Below are 18,661 nucleotides of genomic sequence, written 5' to 3'. Positions count from 1 at the left end.
CGTTTTCGTACCCGTGGGAGACGGGAGAATTGTGGAGTGAGTGGATTTCGCTTTCAGCCATCGAGCAGTACGGACTTGGAGACGGCGTCTTGGCCATCGTCTTCGAAGGGAGATATACGGTCTGTATCGCAGTACTGCACCAACGCGTGTTACGTGCAGAGTTCTGCGGTTAGAGCTCTTTGTGTGCTCAGAAGCGAGATTTTCAGTAACGCTTAACACTTCCACCAACTTACCAAATATTATTGATCTGGTAGTTATCCTTGCGACGTGCCGAGTATTTATCAACGTAGCTGCCGGTAATAGGGGCGCGTAATTTCAAATTGTTTCTGTGCCCTTCTCAGGAGTGTGTGGGTGGACGAAGAAATTCACATTGTTTTGTAAATTTTGTCAGTTGTGGGGGATATCAAATTAAAATGCCACTATTAGAATCGAATTATCGACTTCATTGTAGCTAGCATTTACCCTCTCCCAGTGAGCTTTACATGTACTCTAGTCACTGCACTGCTTGCCCATACGGGAAGGAAAGAACGTTTGCGGTCTTCTATGTCAGCAACGGACAAATATGTTTACAATTGAAGGTGGAGGGGGTTAGAAAGGAAAGGGATTAGTGATGCCAGCTGCATCGGGGCATTACGCGGAAACAGCAGGGTTGAGAGTAAAGTCCTCTGAAATGTTCTTTAAGTTTTGAAAAGAGATGATCAAGCATGATCAACAACAATGAACCCAAGACGTCGGATTGCTGTAGACGTCACAGCGCTTGTGTGTGCTCTGGCACTGTCATGCTAAAAGTGAGCTTGCTCCAAGTGTGAACGAACGTTTTCTGCGCTTGGACACTCGGTTACAGCAAGCTGTTTGCCACGCACCTACGTGGTTACGTTACACACCGCCATGTTACACGCTATAGGTCGGAGCGCTGTACCAGTAGGAGGCTGTTACCTGCGTCAGCGTAGGGGAAAAACCGAACGAGTAAAATGCATGCAACGAGTAATATGCATGAAATGTAATACCTTAACCGGAATTGAGAACAGAACACAAAATTAGAAAGCATTACTTTTCGGCACTTCCTCGAAGTTTTTGTTTGTCTACATTCCTGAGTGTTTCTTGTAGTATATCTGTGGTAATTCCTGATATGTTTTTATGTAATTCGCTGACAGTACATAACTACATGTCCACTCACTCACTACCGGGACCATCCGACCGCCGTGTCATCCTCAGTTGAGGATGCGGATAGGAGGGGCGTGGGGTCAGCACACCACTCTCCAGGTCGTTATGATGGTATTCTTGACCGAAGCCGCTACTATTCGGTCGAGTAGCTTCACGATTGGCATCACGAGGCTGAGTGCACCCCGAAAAATGGCAACAGCACATGGCGACCTGGATGGTGGTCTATGACCGACAGCGCTTAACTTCGGTGATCTCAGTGGAACCGGTGTAGCCACTGCGGCAAGGCCGTTGCCTAACTACATGTTCAGCACACCCATATTCCCCACAGTCTCTGTGGTTTTCTAAAATCGATAAAGCTGAACGCCGCGACAGTTGTTTTCAAAAAGGACGTGGCCAGTTCCTTTCCGCATCCTTCCGTAACAAGTCCTGTAGCCGAAATAGTGTTTCCGTAGAGAGTGTGATGAAACGAAAAGAATCCCTTGTGACGGGACTGCTCAGTGTTTCGCCGATACAGTATAAACGGGAAATGGAATGAGGTGTAGACTGTGCTACATTTCTTATGTATCTCTATCATCCAACAGCGAGGTTGATACCCTGGGAAGTCCACCATCAACGAAGCCGGAGATAAAATGCCAGTCGAGTGCATTATAGTCTGAAACGTGCTGTGCTGAAGTCTCCACCTTATTTACACCGTACTCTCTTTATATGTTATGAGCATATGGCATTGGTAGCCGCGAGACCCCTCGCGGGGCGGTTCGTCCGCAGCTCCACAAGTTCTTTAACGCGATTACGGCGACTTGCGAGTGAATGAGGATGAATTGACGAAGAAAGACACTCAACACCCAGTCATTTCGAGGCAGAGAAAATCCCTGACCCCGCCGGGAATCGAACCCGGGACCCCTTGCGCGGGATTCGAGAACGCTACCGCAAGACCACGAGCCGCGAACCGTACTCTCGTGATCTCACTGTTTACTGGGTTTCAAGCGGATTATGTTTTGCATTGCTGTTTCAAGGATTATTGTCGATATCTCACTGTAACCTTGGACTATCAAGATTATTCTTTTGGTGCGTTCTACATTTTTTTTGGCGACCCTGCACGGATAGGAATTGTGAATTCTAAGAATTGTGAACTATCATGTGATTGCAGTGTATCCACATTTCTTGTGTGGTGCTTAACAGTGTGCTGTACTAGCAGGTGTGAATGTTTCCGTATTATTCTCCACAACGGAGATAAAATTCTAGTGAGTAACGGAGAAAGACGGCCTGAGCAGTGGACCGCAAGCAGCTGCCGGTAGGCACAAAGCTGGGTGGCCTGCTCACCTGTAGGCGATGTGGTAGCGGCCGCGCTCCTTGCTGTAGTGCGCCCATGCGACGGGCTGGCTGAAGAGCGCGTCGGGCACGCGTGGGTAGCACGCCAGGTGCACGCTCTGGCCCCACGTGACCGTCAGCCGCTTCTTGGACACGCTGCTGTCGCACACGCTGGCGCTCGAGTTGGTCACGTCCTGCAGCAGCCTGCAACGAGGACACGCGACGGCGTGTAAACGACGGGCTCACCACCACGGCGACGAGTAGTTCAAAAAAATGGATCAATGGCTCTGAGCACTATGGGACTTAACTTCGGAGGTCATCAGTCCCCTAGAACTTAGAACTACTTAAACCTAACTAACCTGAGGACATCACACACATCCATGCCCGAGGCAGGATTCGAACCTGCGACCGTAGCGGTCGCGTGGTTCCAGACTGTAGCGCCTAGAACCGCTCGGCCACTCGGGCCGGCGACGATTAGTTACCCACGAGTTTGTGATACTTGTTGGTTGGTCGGTTGGTTGATTTCGGGGAGAGGTCATCGGTCTCGTGGGATTAGGGAAGGATGGCGAAGGAAGTCGGCTGTCTCCTTTTATCCCGGCATTTGCCTGATGTGATCAATGGAAATCACCTAAATTAGGATGGCGGACGCGGGTTGGAGCCGTCGTCCTCCCGAATTCGAGTCCAGTTTGTTGACCACTGCTTGTGGTACTTGTTCGGAATGACAGAGTGACACTTTGAGCGTATGTGGAATGCGCTGACATTTATGAGGAGCCCAACACCCTTAAAGTAGTTTTTTGCTTAAGTTATTCCCTGATGTCTTAACAGATGTCCTGTGATCCTTTCCCTTCTTCTTGTGAGTGCTTTCCATATCCTTTCCTCGCCGATTCTGCAGAGAACCTTCTCCATCCTTACCTAATTTTCAGCATTCGTCTGTACTACCACATCTCAAATGTTTCGGTTTCCTTCTGACCCGTTTTACCCACAGTTCATGTTTCACTATCATACAATGTTGAGCTCCAAATGTACATTCTCAGAAATTTCTTCGTTAAAATAAGGCCTATATTTGATATTGGTAGACTTGGCCAAGAATGCCCTTTTTGCCAATGTTAATCCGCCTTTTATGTTCTCCTTTCTGTATCCATTATGGGTTTCTTTGATGCCTACGTAGCAGAATTCCTTAACTTCATACTTCGTAATCCCCAGATCTGACCTTAAGTTGTTCGCTGTGTTGATCTATTACTTTGGTCTTTCTTCAATTTAAACTCAAGCCATATTTAGTACGCATTAAACTGTTCATTCCAGTCAGCAGATCCTGTAATTATACTGTACTTTCACTGAGGACAGCAATGTCATCATAGAATCTTATCACTAATATCCTTTCACCTTGAATTTTAATCACGATCTTGAACATTTCTTTCATTTCCCTCATTACTTCTTCGATGTATAAACCGAACTGTAGGGGAGAAAAATGGTTCAAATGCTCTAAGCACCATTGGACTTAACATCTCAGGTCATCAGTCCCCAAACTAACTTAAGGACATCACACACATCCAAGCCCGAGGCAGGATTCGAACCTGCGACCGTAGCAGCTGCGCGGTTCCGGACTGTTGCGCCTAGAGCCCCGCGGTCACAGCGGCCGGCTAGGGGAGAAATATTACATCCCTATCTTACACTTCTCTTAAACCGAGCATTTCGTTCTTAGTCCTCCATTCATTGTTCTCTCTTGGTTCTTGTACAGATCGTATATTACCCGTCTTTCCCTACAGCTTACCCCTACTTCTCTCAGAATTCCGCTCACTTTGTACCATTTGACACTGTCGAACGCTTTTTCCAGATCGACAAATCCTATGACCGTGTCGTGTCTTTTCTTCAATCTTGCTTCCACCATCAAGGGCAACTTCAGAATTGCATATTTGGTGCCTTTACCTTTCTTCCAAGCTGATCGTCATCTAACAGAGCCTCAAATCGCTATTTCATACTTGTATATATTTTCCTTGTCAGAAACATGGACGCATGAGCTGTTCAGCTGATCTTACGATAATTCTCGCACATGTTGGCTCTTGCAATCTTGGGGATTGTGTGGATGATGTTTTTCCGAAAGTCTGATTGCGTATCGCTAGTCTCATACATTCTACGCAGCAACTTGAATATTCTATTTGTTGTCAATTAGCCCAAATTTTTCAAATGCCGGTGGAATGTTATCTGTCCCTTCGGCTTTATTTGACATTAAGTCTTTGAAAGCTCTTTTAAATTCCGATTCTAATACTGGATTCCCTATCTCTTCTCTATTGGCTCCTGTTTCATCTTCTGCCACGTTATCAGACATGTCCTCCTCCTCACAGAGACCTTCAATGTGATCTTTCTACCCATCTGTTCTCTCCTCTGCATTTAACAACAGAATTCCCTTTGCACTCTTATTGTTACCGGCCTTCCTTTAAGTTTCGCCGAAGGTTGTTTAGACTTTCTTATATGCAGAGTCAGTCTTTCCCGCAATCAGTTCGTTTTCGATTTCTTTACTTTTTTCATGCAGACATTTCGTCTTATCTTCCTTTCAGTTCCTATTTGAAACTGGTAAATGAAAAATTAGCGTAGAAGGTGACTCGTCAGTGAAAAATTGTAGATTTGTGGTAAGATCTTATGGGTCCAAACTGCGTAGGTCATTGGTCCCTGAGCTTACACTCCACTTAATCTAACTTAAACTAACTTACGCTAAGGACAACACGCACACCCATACCCGAGGGAGGACTCGAACCTCCGACAGGGGGAGCCACGCGGACCATGACAAGAAGCCTCAGGCCACGTGGCTACTCCGCGCGGCGACTGGTCAGTGTATTCTCAACGTTTCACCACACATTAAAACTAATTCCTACTAAGATGTGTAATACGAGGGTCACTACAAAAGAAATGCACACTATTTTTTTTAATCCATCTTTCATTCTACATGTTTGAAAGTTTTACAGTGTGTAGATACATCCTTTAGGAACAATATTTTCATTTCCCCTCATAATTTCCACCCCTTCTACTGCTTCGCGCCATCTTGGAACCAGCGCTTGTATACCCGCGCGGTAAAATTCTGGACCAACCTGTTGGAGCCACTGTTTGGCAGGGTCCACAAGGGAGTCATCATCTTCAAACCTTGTTGCACGAAGAGAGTCTTTCAGTTTCCCAAAGAGATGATAGTCACATGGAGCCAGGTCGTGACTGTAATGCGAGTGTTTTTCTTGTTTCTTTGTGAGCCACTGTCAACATCCTGGGAACCCACCTGCCACAAACCTTTTTTAACGCCAACACTTTCAGTATTCTGTAAACACTTCCTTCCCCTATCCCAAAGTAGCGTGACAATTCGTTCACTGTGATGCCTCTTGTCAGCAGTCATCAATTCCTTAACTCTCTGCACATTGTCTGGAGTGTGTGCAGTACGAGGCCTGCCGCTGCGAAGACAATCCTCAATGTTGTTGTGCCCGCTTTCATTACGTAACCTGCTTGCCCACCGACTAACTGTACTGCGATCGACAGCATCATCTCCATACACCTTTTTCAACCTCTTGTGAATGTTTCCCACCATCTCGTTTTCACAGCACAGGAATTCTATGACAGCACGTTGCCTCTCACGAACGTCAAGTGTAGCAGCCACCTTGAAGAATTTCTGTGACGGCGCCACTCACGGGAACAGGTTGAACTAAGTTTGGAAACAAGCAGGAAGGATGTATCTACACACTGTAAGACTTTGGTTCAAATGGCTCTGAGCAACTATGGGACTTAACATCTATTGTCATCAGTCCCCTAGAACTTAGAACTACTTAAACCTAACTAACCTAAGGACATCACACAACACCCAGTCATCACGAGGCAGGCAAAATCCCTGACTCCGCCGGGAATCGAACCCGGGAACCCGGGCGTGGGAAGCGAGAACGCTACCGCACGACCACGAGCTGCGGACTGTAAAACATTCAGACATGCAGAAAATGAACTGTATTTTTACAAAAACAGTGTGCATTTGTTTTGGAGTAACCATCGTAATACCGCTATGCTGTCAGGACACTCATACAATCTGGAGGCCGTTCTACCTGTCCCAAGGAACCGCATCTGCCATCATTCACGTACGCGTCGGCCGTGTGTGGGTGTGCGCAGCTATATTGTTGTCTTACCATGTCTTCTGGGTGCTTTGCTTTTTTGTTAAGTAGCGTGTAATGTCGTGAATGCTAATTACAGTGTGAACACTCCAGAAAATGGCAGCTCGTTTACACGAGTTTAACAAGTGGTCTGTGGTTCTGCGTGTGCCGCTAGCAGCCTGTAACAGCGCCGTGTGACTCACCCCTGCGTGTAGGGCTTGCACGAGCTGGTGTCGCGGTCCCAGCCGCAGTAGGGGTCGTGCACGCAGCGCAGGCAGCTGTCGTAGCGCCGGTTGCACGTCACCAGGTCCACCTGGCGCACCCGCTGGTCTGACGACACGTACAGCGACTTCCGCTGCAACACGAGGTGTACGCTTTGTAAACAACACACTCAGCAAGCGACGCAATGTGTCTGACGTCAAACACACCTGCTACATGTCCTCGCCTTATACCACTCTTACGAAAATGAGCATTAATGTAACGGATATTCAAAATATCACGCCCTCACTGTAAAACCACAGAGGTGCAAAAGCCTGCTCAATGTGCCACACAGACTACATTCTGAAATACTACACTACTGGCCATTAAAATTGCTACACCACGAAAATGACGAGCTACAGACGCGAAATTTAACCGACAGGAAGAAGATGCTGTAATATGCAAATGATTAGCTTTTCCGAGCATTCACACAACACTGGCGCCGGTGGCGACACCTACAACGTTCTGACATGAGGAACGTATCCAAGCGATTTCTCATACAAAAACAGCAGTTGACCGGCGTTCCCTGGTAAAATGTTGTTGTGATGCATCGTGTAAGGAGGAGAAATGCGTCCCATCACGCTTCCGACTTCGATAAAGGTCGGATTTTAGCCTATCGCGATTGCAGCTCGCGCTGGTCGAGATCCAATGACTGTTAGCATCATATGGAATCGATGAGTTCAGGAGGGTAATACGGAACGACGTGCTGGATCCCAACAGCCTCGTATTAATAGCAGTCGAGATGATAGGCATCTTATCCACATGGCTGTAACGGATCGTGCAGCCACGTCTCGATCCCTGAGTCAACAGATGGGGACGTTTGCAAGAAAACAATCATCTGCAAGAACAGTTTGACGACGTTTGCAGCAGCATGGACTTCCAGCTCGGAGACCATATCTGCAGTTACCCTTGACGCTGCATCACACACAGGAGCACCTGCGATGGTGTACTCAACGACGAACCTGGGTGCACGAATGGCAAAACGTCATTTTTTCGGATGAATGCAGGTTCTGTTTACAGCATCATGATGGTCGCATCCGTGTTTGGCGACACCGTGGTGAACGCACATTGAAAGCGTGTATTCGTAATCGCCATACTGGCGGATCACCCGTCGTGATGGTATGGGGTGCCATTGGTTACACGTCTTAGTCATCTCTTATTCGCAATGACGACACTTTGAACAGTGGACGTTATATTTCAGATGTGTTACGACCCGTGACTCTACCCTTCATTCGATCCTTGCAAAACCCTACACTTCAGCAGGATAATGCACGACCGCATCTTGCAAGTCCTGTACGGGTCTTTCTGGATACAGAAAATGTTCGACTGCTGCCCTGGCCAGCACATTCTCCAGATCTCTCAGCAATTCGAAACGTCTGGTCAATGGTGGCCGAGCAACTGGCTTTTCACAATACGCCAGTCACTACTCTTGATGAACTGTGGTATCGTGTTGAAGCTGCATGGGCAGCTGTACCTGTCCACGCCATCCAAGCTCTGTTTGACTCAATGCCCAGGCGTAACAAGGCCATTATTACGGCCAGAGGTGGTTGTTCTAGGTACTGATTTCTCAGGATGTATGCACCCAAATTGCGTGAAAATATAATCACATATCAGTTCTAGTATAGTACATTTGTCCAATGAATACCCGTTTATCTTCTGCATTTCTTCTTGGTGTAGCAATTTTAATAGCCAGTAGTGTAGTAAGAAGAGTTCAACAATCCCTGAAGAGCTCGTTACTGAGAAAGAGTATAGTTTGAGGAAACACAGCTCTTGTACAGGTTGCTTGTTGTGACTGAGTGTGCTACCCCGTCGCAATTCATCGCACGTTTAGCGTGTTTGCAGGCGCACCCTAAAATAAAAGTTTGAAATTAAGTTCCTGTTGCAAACTATAAAACAAACTGACTGCTTATTCATTATAATGACGATGGACAGGGTGGAATAGGTTAGCAGCATGTCAGCATTGAAGAAAAGAAGAAGAAAAAAGAGACTTACATGATAACGAATGAAGTAAGTCGCACAAATAGAAGCAGCACTTATTTCACCTAATATGTATATAGGAAGTCTAGAAAGTAACGCTACGTGAATTGGTGTCTATCAGTTGGATTCACATTGAGGTCACGTGTACACTGGAAGCGTCGACGCGTTGATGCTGATAACCTATCGGGAGCCATGGCTCATCTGTACTTTAAGGGGTTCTTTGCTAGTTAAACAGCCGCTATCTAAAGTTTTATAGCAGCAACGTGTGCTGTATGTGTTGGTGTTTATATTCAAGGTGGCTAGTGAGGGAAAGTGTACGGATTAAGGAACTAACAAAAAAGTATGATGACATTCTTTCCACAAGGTGGTCTGCATATTTCTGCTCTGTCTCTAGACATCCAGACAAACGTCATCCAGTGATTGAGGAGGGTTCTAGAGACGACGCATTGCAACTTTAAACTGGTCCCACACATACTCAAATGGGCTCTGGTAACATAAACCGCAGGCCATTCCATTTGGCTCATTCCCGTCACCTGGGGGAAGATGTTCACAAGAAGCGTGCGATGTGCTCGTGCACGATCATCCTGCATTATCGGCAAAATGTTTACTAGAGGTTTCGACAGTAGGTTTGAGGATCACATCCCGATATTGTTCGCCCTCATATTGTCTCGATAGCGATGAGAGGCGTCTGACATCCGCACATGATGCTGGCCCAAAATAAGGCCGGCCTCCCTCCCTGCTCAACTCGTGTAGAACTCCAATGGCGCTTGGACCCTTGCGCACTCTTCTACAAGAATCAACAGTCGTCACACATAAATGATGAGGTTCTATTCCAGGTTTCCCCTCGCCCACCTTCTTCGCGCACTATTGTGAGAGGACACCTATGAGCAAAACTGTAGTAACGGTTGCGTACTATTTGTTTGTACACATCTTCCCATTTGGTTTAAAAAGCCAATACGCAGTTCCGTTTCATTTTCCTAGGTGTAGGAACATCGTACGAGGAGCAGTTTTTAAGAAGTGGGGTTTAGTTACTGTTTCTCGCCGCGAGCACACCACAAATCTTTCTTCTAGGTGTGCTAGTTCTGCAACGTTCGCAGAAGAGCTTCTGTGAAGTTTGGAACGTAGGAGACGAGGTACTAACAGAATTGAAGTTGTGAGGACGGGTCGTGAGTCGTGCTTCGGTAGCTCAGTTGGTAGAGCACTTGTACGCGAAAGGCAAAGGTCCCGAGATCGAATCTCGGTCCGGCACACAGTTTTAAACTACCAGGAAGTTTCATCTTACAATGCCTCTTCTCCCCTTTCCTGTTCCAAGCCGTGAATGGTTCGCGGGGAGAATGATTGCTCCTAAGTGTGAACCCTAATCTCTCCAATTCTGCCCCGATGGCGTTGCGCCAAAATATATGTAAGAGAAAGCAATTCGTTCGATGACTCTTTTGGAACGTCGCTGTCGGAACTTTAACAGTAAACGGTGATGCAGCAAGCCTCTCCAGCAGCGTCTGACACTGGAATTTTCTCAGTATCTCTGTGACGCTTCTGCGCTTACTAAATCAGCACATAACGAAACGCACTGCTCTCCTTTGTATCTCTATTTCCATTGTCAGTCTTGTCTGGTCAGGTCCCAGACTGACGAGCAATGTTCAAGTGCTGTTCAAACGAGGATTTTTAAGCTACCTCGTTTGTGGGATGACTACAATTCCTAATGATTCTGCCAATGGATCTCAGTATGGTATCTTCATCATCTTTGATTAATTTGATGTGATAGTTTCACTTTAAATCGGTCCGAGTGCACTTGTATTTGTGAATGCTTCCAGTGATTGTTCTGGAATCGTCGAATCATACAGCAATGCGGCTTTGTTCCTATTAATGTGTAATACGCAACATTTATGATACAGGGTCGGTTTCCAGTTACTGCACGAAGTGTCGATCTTCTGCAGGTCTTCCTGCGTTTCGCTAGATTTTCGCTTCCTTGGGGTACGCCCGAATCTACTTTTACGTCTAAGCATTTCCTCCGTTGAGGATGACATGCTGTGTTCTGTTTACTAGAAACTCTGCAGTTCAGTCACACAGCTGGTTTGATATACCGTACGTTCCTATTTCATGCAGTAGGCGGTGACACGAAACTATGTCGAACGAGATCCTGAAGTGAAGGAATACGACGTCAATTCTCTGCATCTCGACGATGAAAAGAGAGAGCTTGGGTTCACACGATCATTGTTTTCGCGAGCCTTGTTGAGTCTTACCAAAGAGATTTTCAGTCCCCAGAAATTTCATAAAGTTTGAGCATAAAACATGTTCCAGAACTCTACAACAGGTCGACATCAGAGGTTTAGGCCTACAGTTTCGAGCATCTGTTCGACGACCATTCCTGAGAACTTGAATGACTTACGATTTTACATTTTATTTGTAGTGCTTCGCTCCCCCAGAGGCCCGTGGTACACTACTATTGTAATAGCAGCGTATTCTAGCATATTCTATTAGAATCGTATTTGCTCGGAACAGATCTTCCATTTTTTAAATTATTTTTTCCCTCATGATATATTCAAATGACATCGCTGTTGTGTATGCCAATTTGGAGCTGAACTTTGTGTGCTGACAACTGCTATTGCCGAGATGAAAACACAGTGACTGTATAAGCTTAAAATGTGGCAGTTTGATACACTAAACAAAATGCACAGGCCGTGATGTCCCGTTCACGATTCCAGGCACAACGCGCTTTACAGGACTGTATAGATAATCCACGGGGCTTCCTATAGTGATAAACGGTAAAAAATAAATGCAAGTCCTGACGCTCGTGTGAAACACTTTTTGAGAATTTTGTAAAATGCTTCTCTACACGGACCTGGAAAAGAAATATAGTCTTTATTCGTTACCTCATTACTTTTGTTTCCCCCTTCGTTCTGCCTTACCTCTTTGGATATTTCCATGGCACGAATTGGTTCTCCCTTCATCAAGTCAAAGATGTCTATCAGGATCGAAGAGGACTCATCATTCCTGTCGTACCACTGCACTACCTTGTACACGTGGCCGGTATCTGAAACATCATCGTAGCTTGAGACCTACAGGTAACAAAAAGAAATAACTGTTAAGTGCACGAGACGAGAGCGGACCACTTACTGGTGCCGGCGTAGTAGACGATGTACTCGGCGAGGTCGACCTGGACGCGGTCCACGACGACGTGCGTGAAGAGCACGTCGCGCCTGTAGAACACCGGCTTCCCGTTCTCGTGGGCCACCGCCGAGTCCATCAGCGGGTGCGACCGGATGAAGTTGAGAACAGTGTCTGAAACACACCGACAGCCGTTTCCACATGCTATTCGACAGATACTATCACCAGTGTCTCGTTATACGTGATACCAATCATTTACACTGAAGAGCCAAGAAACTGGGACACCTGCATAATATCGCGTAGAGCCCCGCGAGCAGGCAGAGGTGCCGCAACACGACATGGTATGAACTCGACTAACGTCTGAAATAGTGCTGGACGCAATTGACACCATGAATCCTGCAGGGCTCTCCTTAAAGAGTACGAGGGGGTCGAGGTCTCTTATGAACAGCACGTTTCAAGACATCGCAGATATGCTAAGCAATGTTCATGTTTGGGGAGTTTGGTGGCCAGCACAAGTGTTTAAACTCAAAAGATTGTTCCTGGAGACACTCTGTAGCAATTCTGGACGTGTGGGGTGTCACATTGGCCCGCTCCAATTGCCCAAGTCCGTCAGATGTACAATGGACATGAATGGATGTAGGTGATCAGAGAACGTGCTTACGTACGCGTCGTCTGTCAAAGTCGTATCTACATGTATCAAGGATCTCATATCACTCCAACTGCATACTCCCCACACTATTACAGAGATTTCTCCAGCTTGAACAATTTACTGATTACATGCAGGGTCCATGGATACATGAGATTGTCTCCGTACCCGTACACGTCCATCCCCTCGATACAATTTGAAACGAGATTCGTCCTACCAGACATCATGTTTCCAGTCAACAACAGCCCAATATCGGTGCTGACCGGCACATGCGAAGCGTAAAGCTTTATGTCGTGCAGTCGTCAAGGCTACACCAGTGGGCTTTCTGCTCGGAAAGAACCTATCGATGATTTTTCTTTGAATGGTTCGCGCGCTGATATTTGCTGATGCCTCAGCATTGAAACCTGCAGAAATTTGCGGAAGGGTTGCTCTTCTGTCGCGTTGAACGATTCTCTTCATTCGTAGTTGGTCCCGTTCTTGTAGGATCTTTTTCCGACCACAGCGATGTCGGAGATCTGATGTTTCACCGGATTTCTGATATTCACGGCACACTCGTAAAATGTCGTGCGGGAAAATCCCCACTTCATCACTACCTCGGAAATACTGTATTCCATCGCTTATGCGCCCACTATAGCACCACTTTCAAACTCACTTAAATCTTCATAACTTGCCACTGTAGCAGCAGCAACCGATTTAACAACTGCCCCAAAATGGTTCAAATGGCTCTGAGCACTACGCGACTTAACTTCTGAGAACTAATTAAACCTAACTAACCTAAGGACATCACATACATCCATGCCCGAGGCAGGATTCGAACCTGCGACCGTAGCGGTCGCTCGGTTCCAGGCTGTAGCGCCTAGAACCGCACGGCCACTCTGGCCGGCCCAACTGCCCCAGACACCTGTTGTCATATATTGGCGTTGCCGACCGCAGCGCCGTGTTCTGCCTGTTTACATGTCTCTGTATTTGAATACGCATGCCTATACCAGTTTCTTTGGCGCTTCAGTGTATTTAACTTCATCAGATCAGAGATTTTCTCGTACTTTGTACCACTGTGATATTCATGCATTAGCGTTAAAACGCATCTTCTTTTTATCAATCTTTTTATCACTTGGCAGCTATACACCTGGGTCTACTAGTAGCCAATTTCTTCATTTCTGCGTAATTAGTGCTCCTGTATTATGTACATCTTGTTTTAAAAATGTCAGTTGTCGTCTTCCGCGGGCTTCGTTTCGTTGTAATGTCCATCCCAGGACGTTTAGGAGCTGGTATGGTCGTATTTCATGACCAATCCACACGTGTCTTCGTCGCTCCATTGTTCTCCTAAATTCCCTTTCTTCTCCAGTTCTTTACAGGACTTTCTTGTTGGTGGTCTTACGTGTCCAACATATTTTGAACACGCCTCTCCAGTACCATATTTCAGGTGCTTTCATTTTAGTTTTGCCTATTGTCCATGTTTCGTAGCTGAATAGTTCTACTCTTCAGGTACTCCTAACTATCCTTTTCCTCCCATTATTAGCAATGTTGTTCGATAAAATCCTTTTTATTTCATTCGTGGTTATTGCTTTTTGTTACTATAAATCTTTGTCCTATGTATTCTTTCCTTACTTCCTAAACACGGCTACGATGTTGATTTTTTATTGTTTTATTTCCTCTAATTTTTAAATATACCTCTTCTAATTCCTTGGAGTACACGAATATTTCTGTATTTCTTGAGTTAATATTAAAGTTTTCCTCAGCCCTTAGTACTATATTCATTGTAATTTACAAGGCACCTTGCAGGTTTCTTTAACCTCGCAAAGCTATGCATCTGTATTCTTTCTCCATTTATTTGGATGTCTTTACAGCATTCTTTACACTCTTTTATCTCATGTGCTATATAGACGTTGAATACGGAAGACGACACGTTGAATTATTGTCTTTTCAGAATTCTGTCCTCTTTATGTATATTTCTTGTCTTTATTATCGCTTCTCGTTGTTTGAATAATGATTTAGTTAGTCTTTTGCCTCTAGAGTCCAGTTCAGTCAATGTAAGAATTTCTATTAGTTTACTCCAGTGGACACTGCCGAATGGTTTCCTGAGATCTACAAATGCAATATAAACGTTTCTGTTGACCCTAAGGCTTTCTTGAATTACACCGTGAAGGCATAGGATAGATTCTCTTGTGCCTCTTCCTTCTCAGTACCCAAATTGTTCTCCAGCTACGTTGGTTTCAATTTTTCTCTCAGTGTGTCTGTGTGTTATTCTTGTTAATATTTTCGAGGTGTGAGTTAGAATGCTCCAAGTGCTGTGATCCTCACATGTAACTGCTTTGTTCTTCTTTGGAATCATTATCATGATTGGTTACTTAACATCTTCTAGGTTAACACCAGTTATACATGCATATCATGGATTAAGTCATTTAATTACGTAATACTCTTAATTATAATATTACAGAACAGTAATGCTGATACTACAAGTGGAAAGTTGCAACAATTAATAGATATTATCAGTGAAGTGAATAACAATAACTACGTACAAGATAAAGTAAATGCCAGTGCCTTATTTTAGGATTACAAGAGTTGTCCGAAATAAACTGCTTCAGAGGCATCTTTATCAGCTACAGGTGTGCATTCAGCAGCAATATTGGTTTACGGGATCGGTAATTAGCTTTCTTTAGAAGCTACAAACGTAAAACAGTTCTTTGTGGATTCGTTGGAGGCCATCAGGAGTGAAGTTCTCGGCAAAAAAAAAAAAAAAAAAAAAAAAAAAAAATTATTTAGTGGCGGTAGTTTGTCACAGAACGCAATTCGAATGAGCTTTCTGTAAGTGCTTCCTCTGTGCTAGTAACGTAAGTGCTAATTCCGAGACAGAGACAGAAAGAGAGAGAGAGAGAGAGAGAGAGAGAGAGAGAGAGAGCATTCCTGAGAAAAACATTACCGATAAAAATGCTGTGGTCAAGAAACGACGATATAAAAGTTGTATGATTTACTTTTTCAGGTGCAAAGGGAAGCGCTTCTTACGTTTCTGCAGGGCGTGGAGAGATCTTGAAGCTTCGCTACAAGCTGCAACGTTGTGTTAAACTCCGTTTAAGTATTAAAGTAATATTACTCCCAACGTCTTCACTGAGGAACTGGAGTTTATGTTTTCCCCATTTAGGTTAAGGATGAACTTTAACAGTGCGTTTTGCATCCACTGTTATGACGCACACAGAGCAACTGTAACATTCTCCAAAACTGTCCTCAAGACAGTTTGCTTTTTACTCAAGTTTAACTGGTGGCCATAAGCATTATTTTCGTACTTAGAATGGAACAGAACTGATGACACATCATTGACATACGATACGCGGAGCGTTTGGAAGAAAAAATACATTCTAGCTTTTGAGAAGAGTGATTAGTATAATATTCACATATTTTTATCTTAGATCCTGTCACGTAGTTATGATAACAATCGTAATCGTTTCGGACACAGATTAGCCCTCATCATAAAAACAAGTGTACAGCATGAATAGTATCGCACCTAAGATCGAACTCTTGTGGCAAGCCGATACTGCCGCTTCCATTGTTACTTTGTAGTCTCAGACTTGACGTTTGTTTGGTATCATATCCGAGTAAAATCTAGGCTGCTAAATTTGGAATATACTCGTTAAATTTCGAAGTTAACAGTCTGCAAAGCTTTGTTGAAATGTACAAAGCCGACGATAAGCTCCTCTTGTTTGTCCTTCTCTAGCTTTAAGTCCTTGTGCTGTTTTTATTTACGTATTTGTTACTTCGAAGTCATTATAGTTTTCGAGTGTTGTGCGAAGTCTATTTGAGCGGACAGAATCTGTGGTCCAACCCATTAACAATAGTTCTAGTATTACTCAACTAGTTCTTCGTCTGATCTCACTATAGTCTTCCAAATTTGTCGACGTGATTTACTGCAGAGGATCTGCGTATGAGTTGCCGTCCGCCACCTCTCAAAGATGTGCCGAAGGAGCGCCTGTTGTCGTCAGCAAAAGTTTCGTATTTCTACCAGTGTCTAAATCTACAAAGGTCGTAACATTCCGCTAAGAAACAGTGTGTGCGAAAGATTAAAGCAACGAGATAAATTCCTCTGAATTTGTGTTACGTGCTGCAAATACTTCGTTTACGCCATTTACTTGGTAGAAGAAGGTATTCGTTATTATAACCTTAGTCATATACCGTGTGAACGCGCATTTCTAAAGGCTCAAAACAACCTCAGCGGCAACGTTTGATGTAAGAAAACCAGGTGGGGCTATAACCTGTGTAGATCATGCTGTACAGCGATCCTGGTTCCGCTCTTAGCACCTGCACCTCTTTCAGCTTTCATCAGAACACCTGCTGTGTGTGTGGTGGGCAGCGCCAGCACTGTTTGATGATACAGTGCGCACACAGGCTCCTGCGTCCCGTGCAAACTTTATTTGGGGACGTCGCGGTGAGAGACACGCTCGATAGGGAACACTGCACAATATACAAACGCGGTCACCGGCAAAATGTTGCTAGCCGTTTTCGTCGAAAGGAGGCAAGCGTGGTCTTTATGAATTTTATACAGCTACATATATGGTCGGCATAATTACATTACAATAATGTTGGCTGGCGCTAGCGTTTGCTACTCAGACAGAGTGGTCCAGGGCTATGATTTATTGGTGGCGTCAGTTTACCCCTTTGAGACATCGATTTTCTTCTCGAGGCAGTAAAATTTTTACTTATATGGTAATCCTCTAAGGTGATTTTCTTATGATTTTAGATGCAAGATTTACACAAAAAAAACATGTTTTCAAAACATACTTCGTACACTTGGCTTCATTTTATAATCTAAAATAACCAATTACAAAATATTCTCTATTGTAATAAGGGGTAAAATTGATGATTCAAAAATTACCACGCAAAATAAAAATAACAATGTTCAGTTATATAGCGGAATATAGCCATCCAACCACAATTGTGTATTCTGGAGGTCACGAGTGAGGCTCAACAGCAGGCAGCACTTGTGCATGATGAAAAGGCTGAACACTCACAAATGTGTACCTCAGGTACTCACCAGTGCGTACCTCAGGTTTCTTTCTGGAAAAAAAATACTTCGTTGCAGCCAAGACACAATAAAATTTATTGTATATAATTTAGCTAGAGTGTCTGAAAAGGCTAAATAGCCTGAGATACGACAGAGACAGAAACTTTCACGCTTGACTTCATTCAAATTGCCTTTTTTTTCAAATTATCTATTTCTTGTCATTCACATGGAATTCATGGGGTGTTCGGACACAGTATCATAACACATCTGAAATGTAACGTCCACTGTTCAAAGTGCCGTCAATGCGAACAAGAGGTGACCGAGAAGTGTAACCAATGGCACCCCATACCATCACGCCGGGTGGTACGCTAGTACGGCGATGACGAACACACACTTCTAATGTGCGTTCATCACGATGTCGCCGAACACGGATGCGACCATGATGATGCCGTAAACAGAACCTGGATTCATCCGAGAAAATGACGTTTTGACATTCGTGCACCCAAGTTCGTCGTTGAGTACACCACCGCAGGCGCTCCTATCTGTGATGCAGCGTCAAGGGTAACAGCGGCCATGGTCTCCGAGATGATAGTCCATGCTGCTGAAAACGTCGTGCAGATGGTTGTTGTCTTGCAAACGTCCGCATCTGTTGACTCAGGGATCGAGACGTGGCTGCACCATCCGTTAGAGCCATGCGGATAAGATGCCTGTCACCTTGGCTGCTAGTGATACGAGGCCGTTGGGATACAGCACGGCGTTCCGTATTACCCTCCTGAACCCACTGATTCCCTATTCTGCTAACAGTCATTGGATCTCGACCAACGCGAGCAGCAATGTCGCGATACAATAAACCGCAATCGCGATAGGCTACAATCCGACCTTTATCAAAGTCGGAAATGATGGTACGCATTTCTTCTCCTTACAGGAGGCATCACAACAACGTTTCACCAGGCAACGCCGGTCAACTGATGTTTGTGTATGAGAAATCGATTGGAAACTTTCCTTGTGTCAGCACGTTGTAGGTGTCGCCACCGGCGCCAACCTTGTGTGAATGCTCTTAAAAGCTAATCATTTGCACATCACAGTATCTTCCTGTCG

The 18,661-nt window shown here is 44.9% G+C and overlaps 1 protein-coding gene across 2 annotated transcripts in view; it reads right to left on the bottom strand.

The window, feature by feature from the left end:
* LOC126281361 (semaphorin-2A-like) overlaps positions 1-18,661 on the bottom strand; it is a 2,101,799-nt gene that overhangs the window by 14,113 nt on the left and 2,069,025 nt on the right. For both annotated transcript variants that reach the window (XM_049980274.1, XM_049980273.1), the window contains 4 exons: positions 11,934-12,098; positions 11,726-11,850; positions 6,788-6,939; positions 2,485-2,676 (listed from right to left, as the gene is read on the bottom strand). In XM_049980274.1, coding sequence (XP_049836231.1) covers positions 2,485-2,676; positions 6,788-6,939; positions 11,726-11,850; positions 11,934-12,098 — 634 coding nt within the window. The remainder of the gene's footprint in view (positions 1-2,484; positions 2,677-6,787; positions 6,940-11,725; positions 11,851-11,933; positions 12,099-18,661) is intronic.

This window comes from Schistocerca gregaria, chromosome 7 (genome assembly GCF_023897955.1).
Source record: "Schistocerca gregaria isolate iqSchGreg1 chromosome 7, iqSchGreg1.2, whole genome shotgun sequence".
NCBI lineage: Eukaryota > Metazoa > Arthropoda > Insecta > Orthoptera > Acrididae > Schistocerca > Schistocerca gregaria.
Note: the sequence above shows the minus strand (reverse complement) of the source record. Positions and strands in the feature narration are given on the sequence as shown.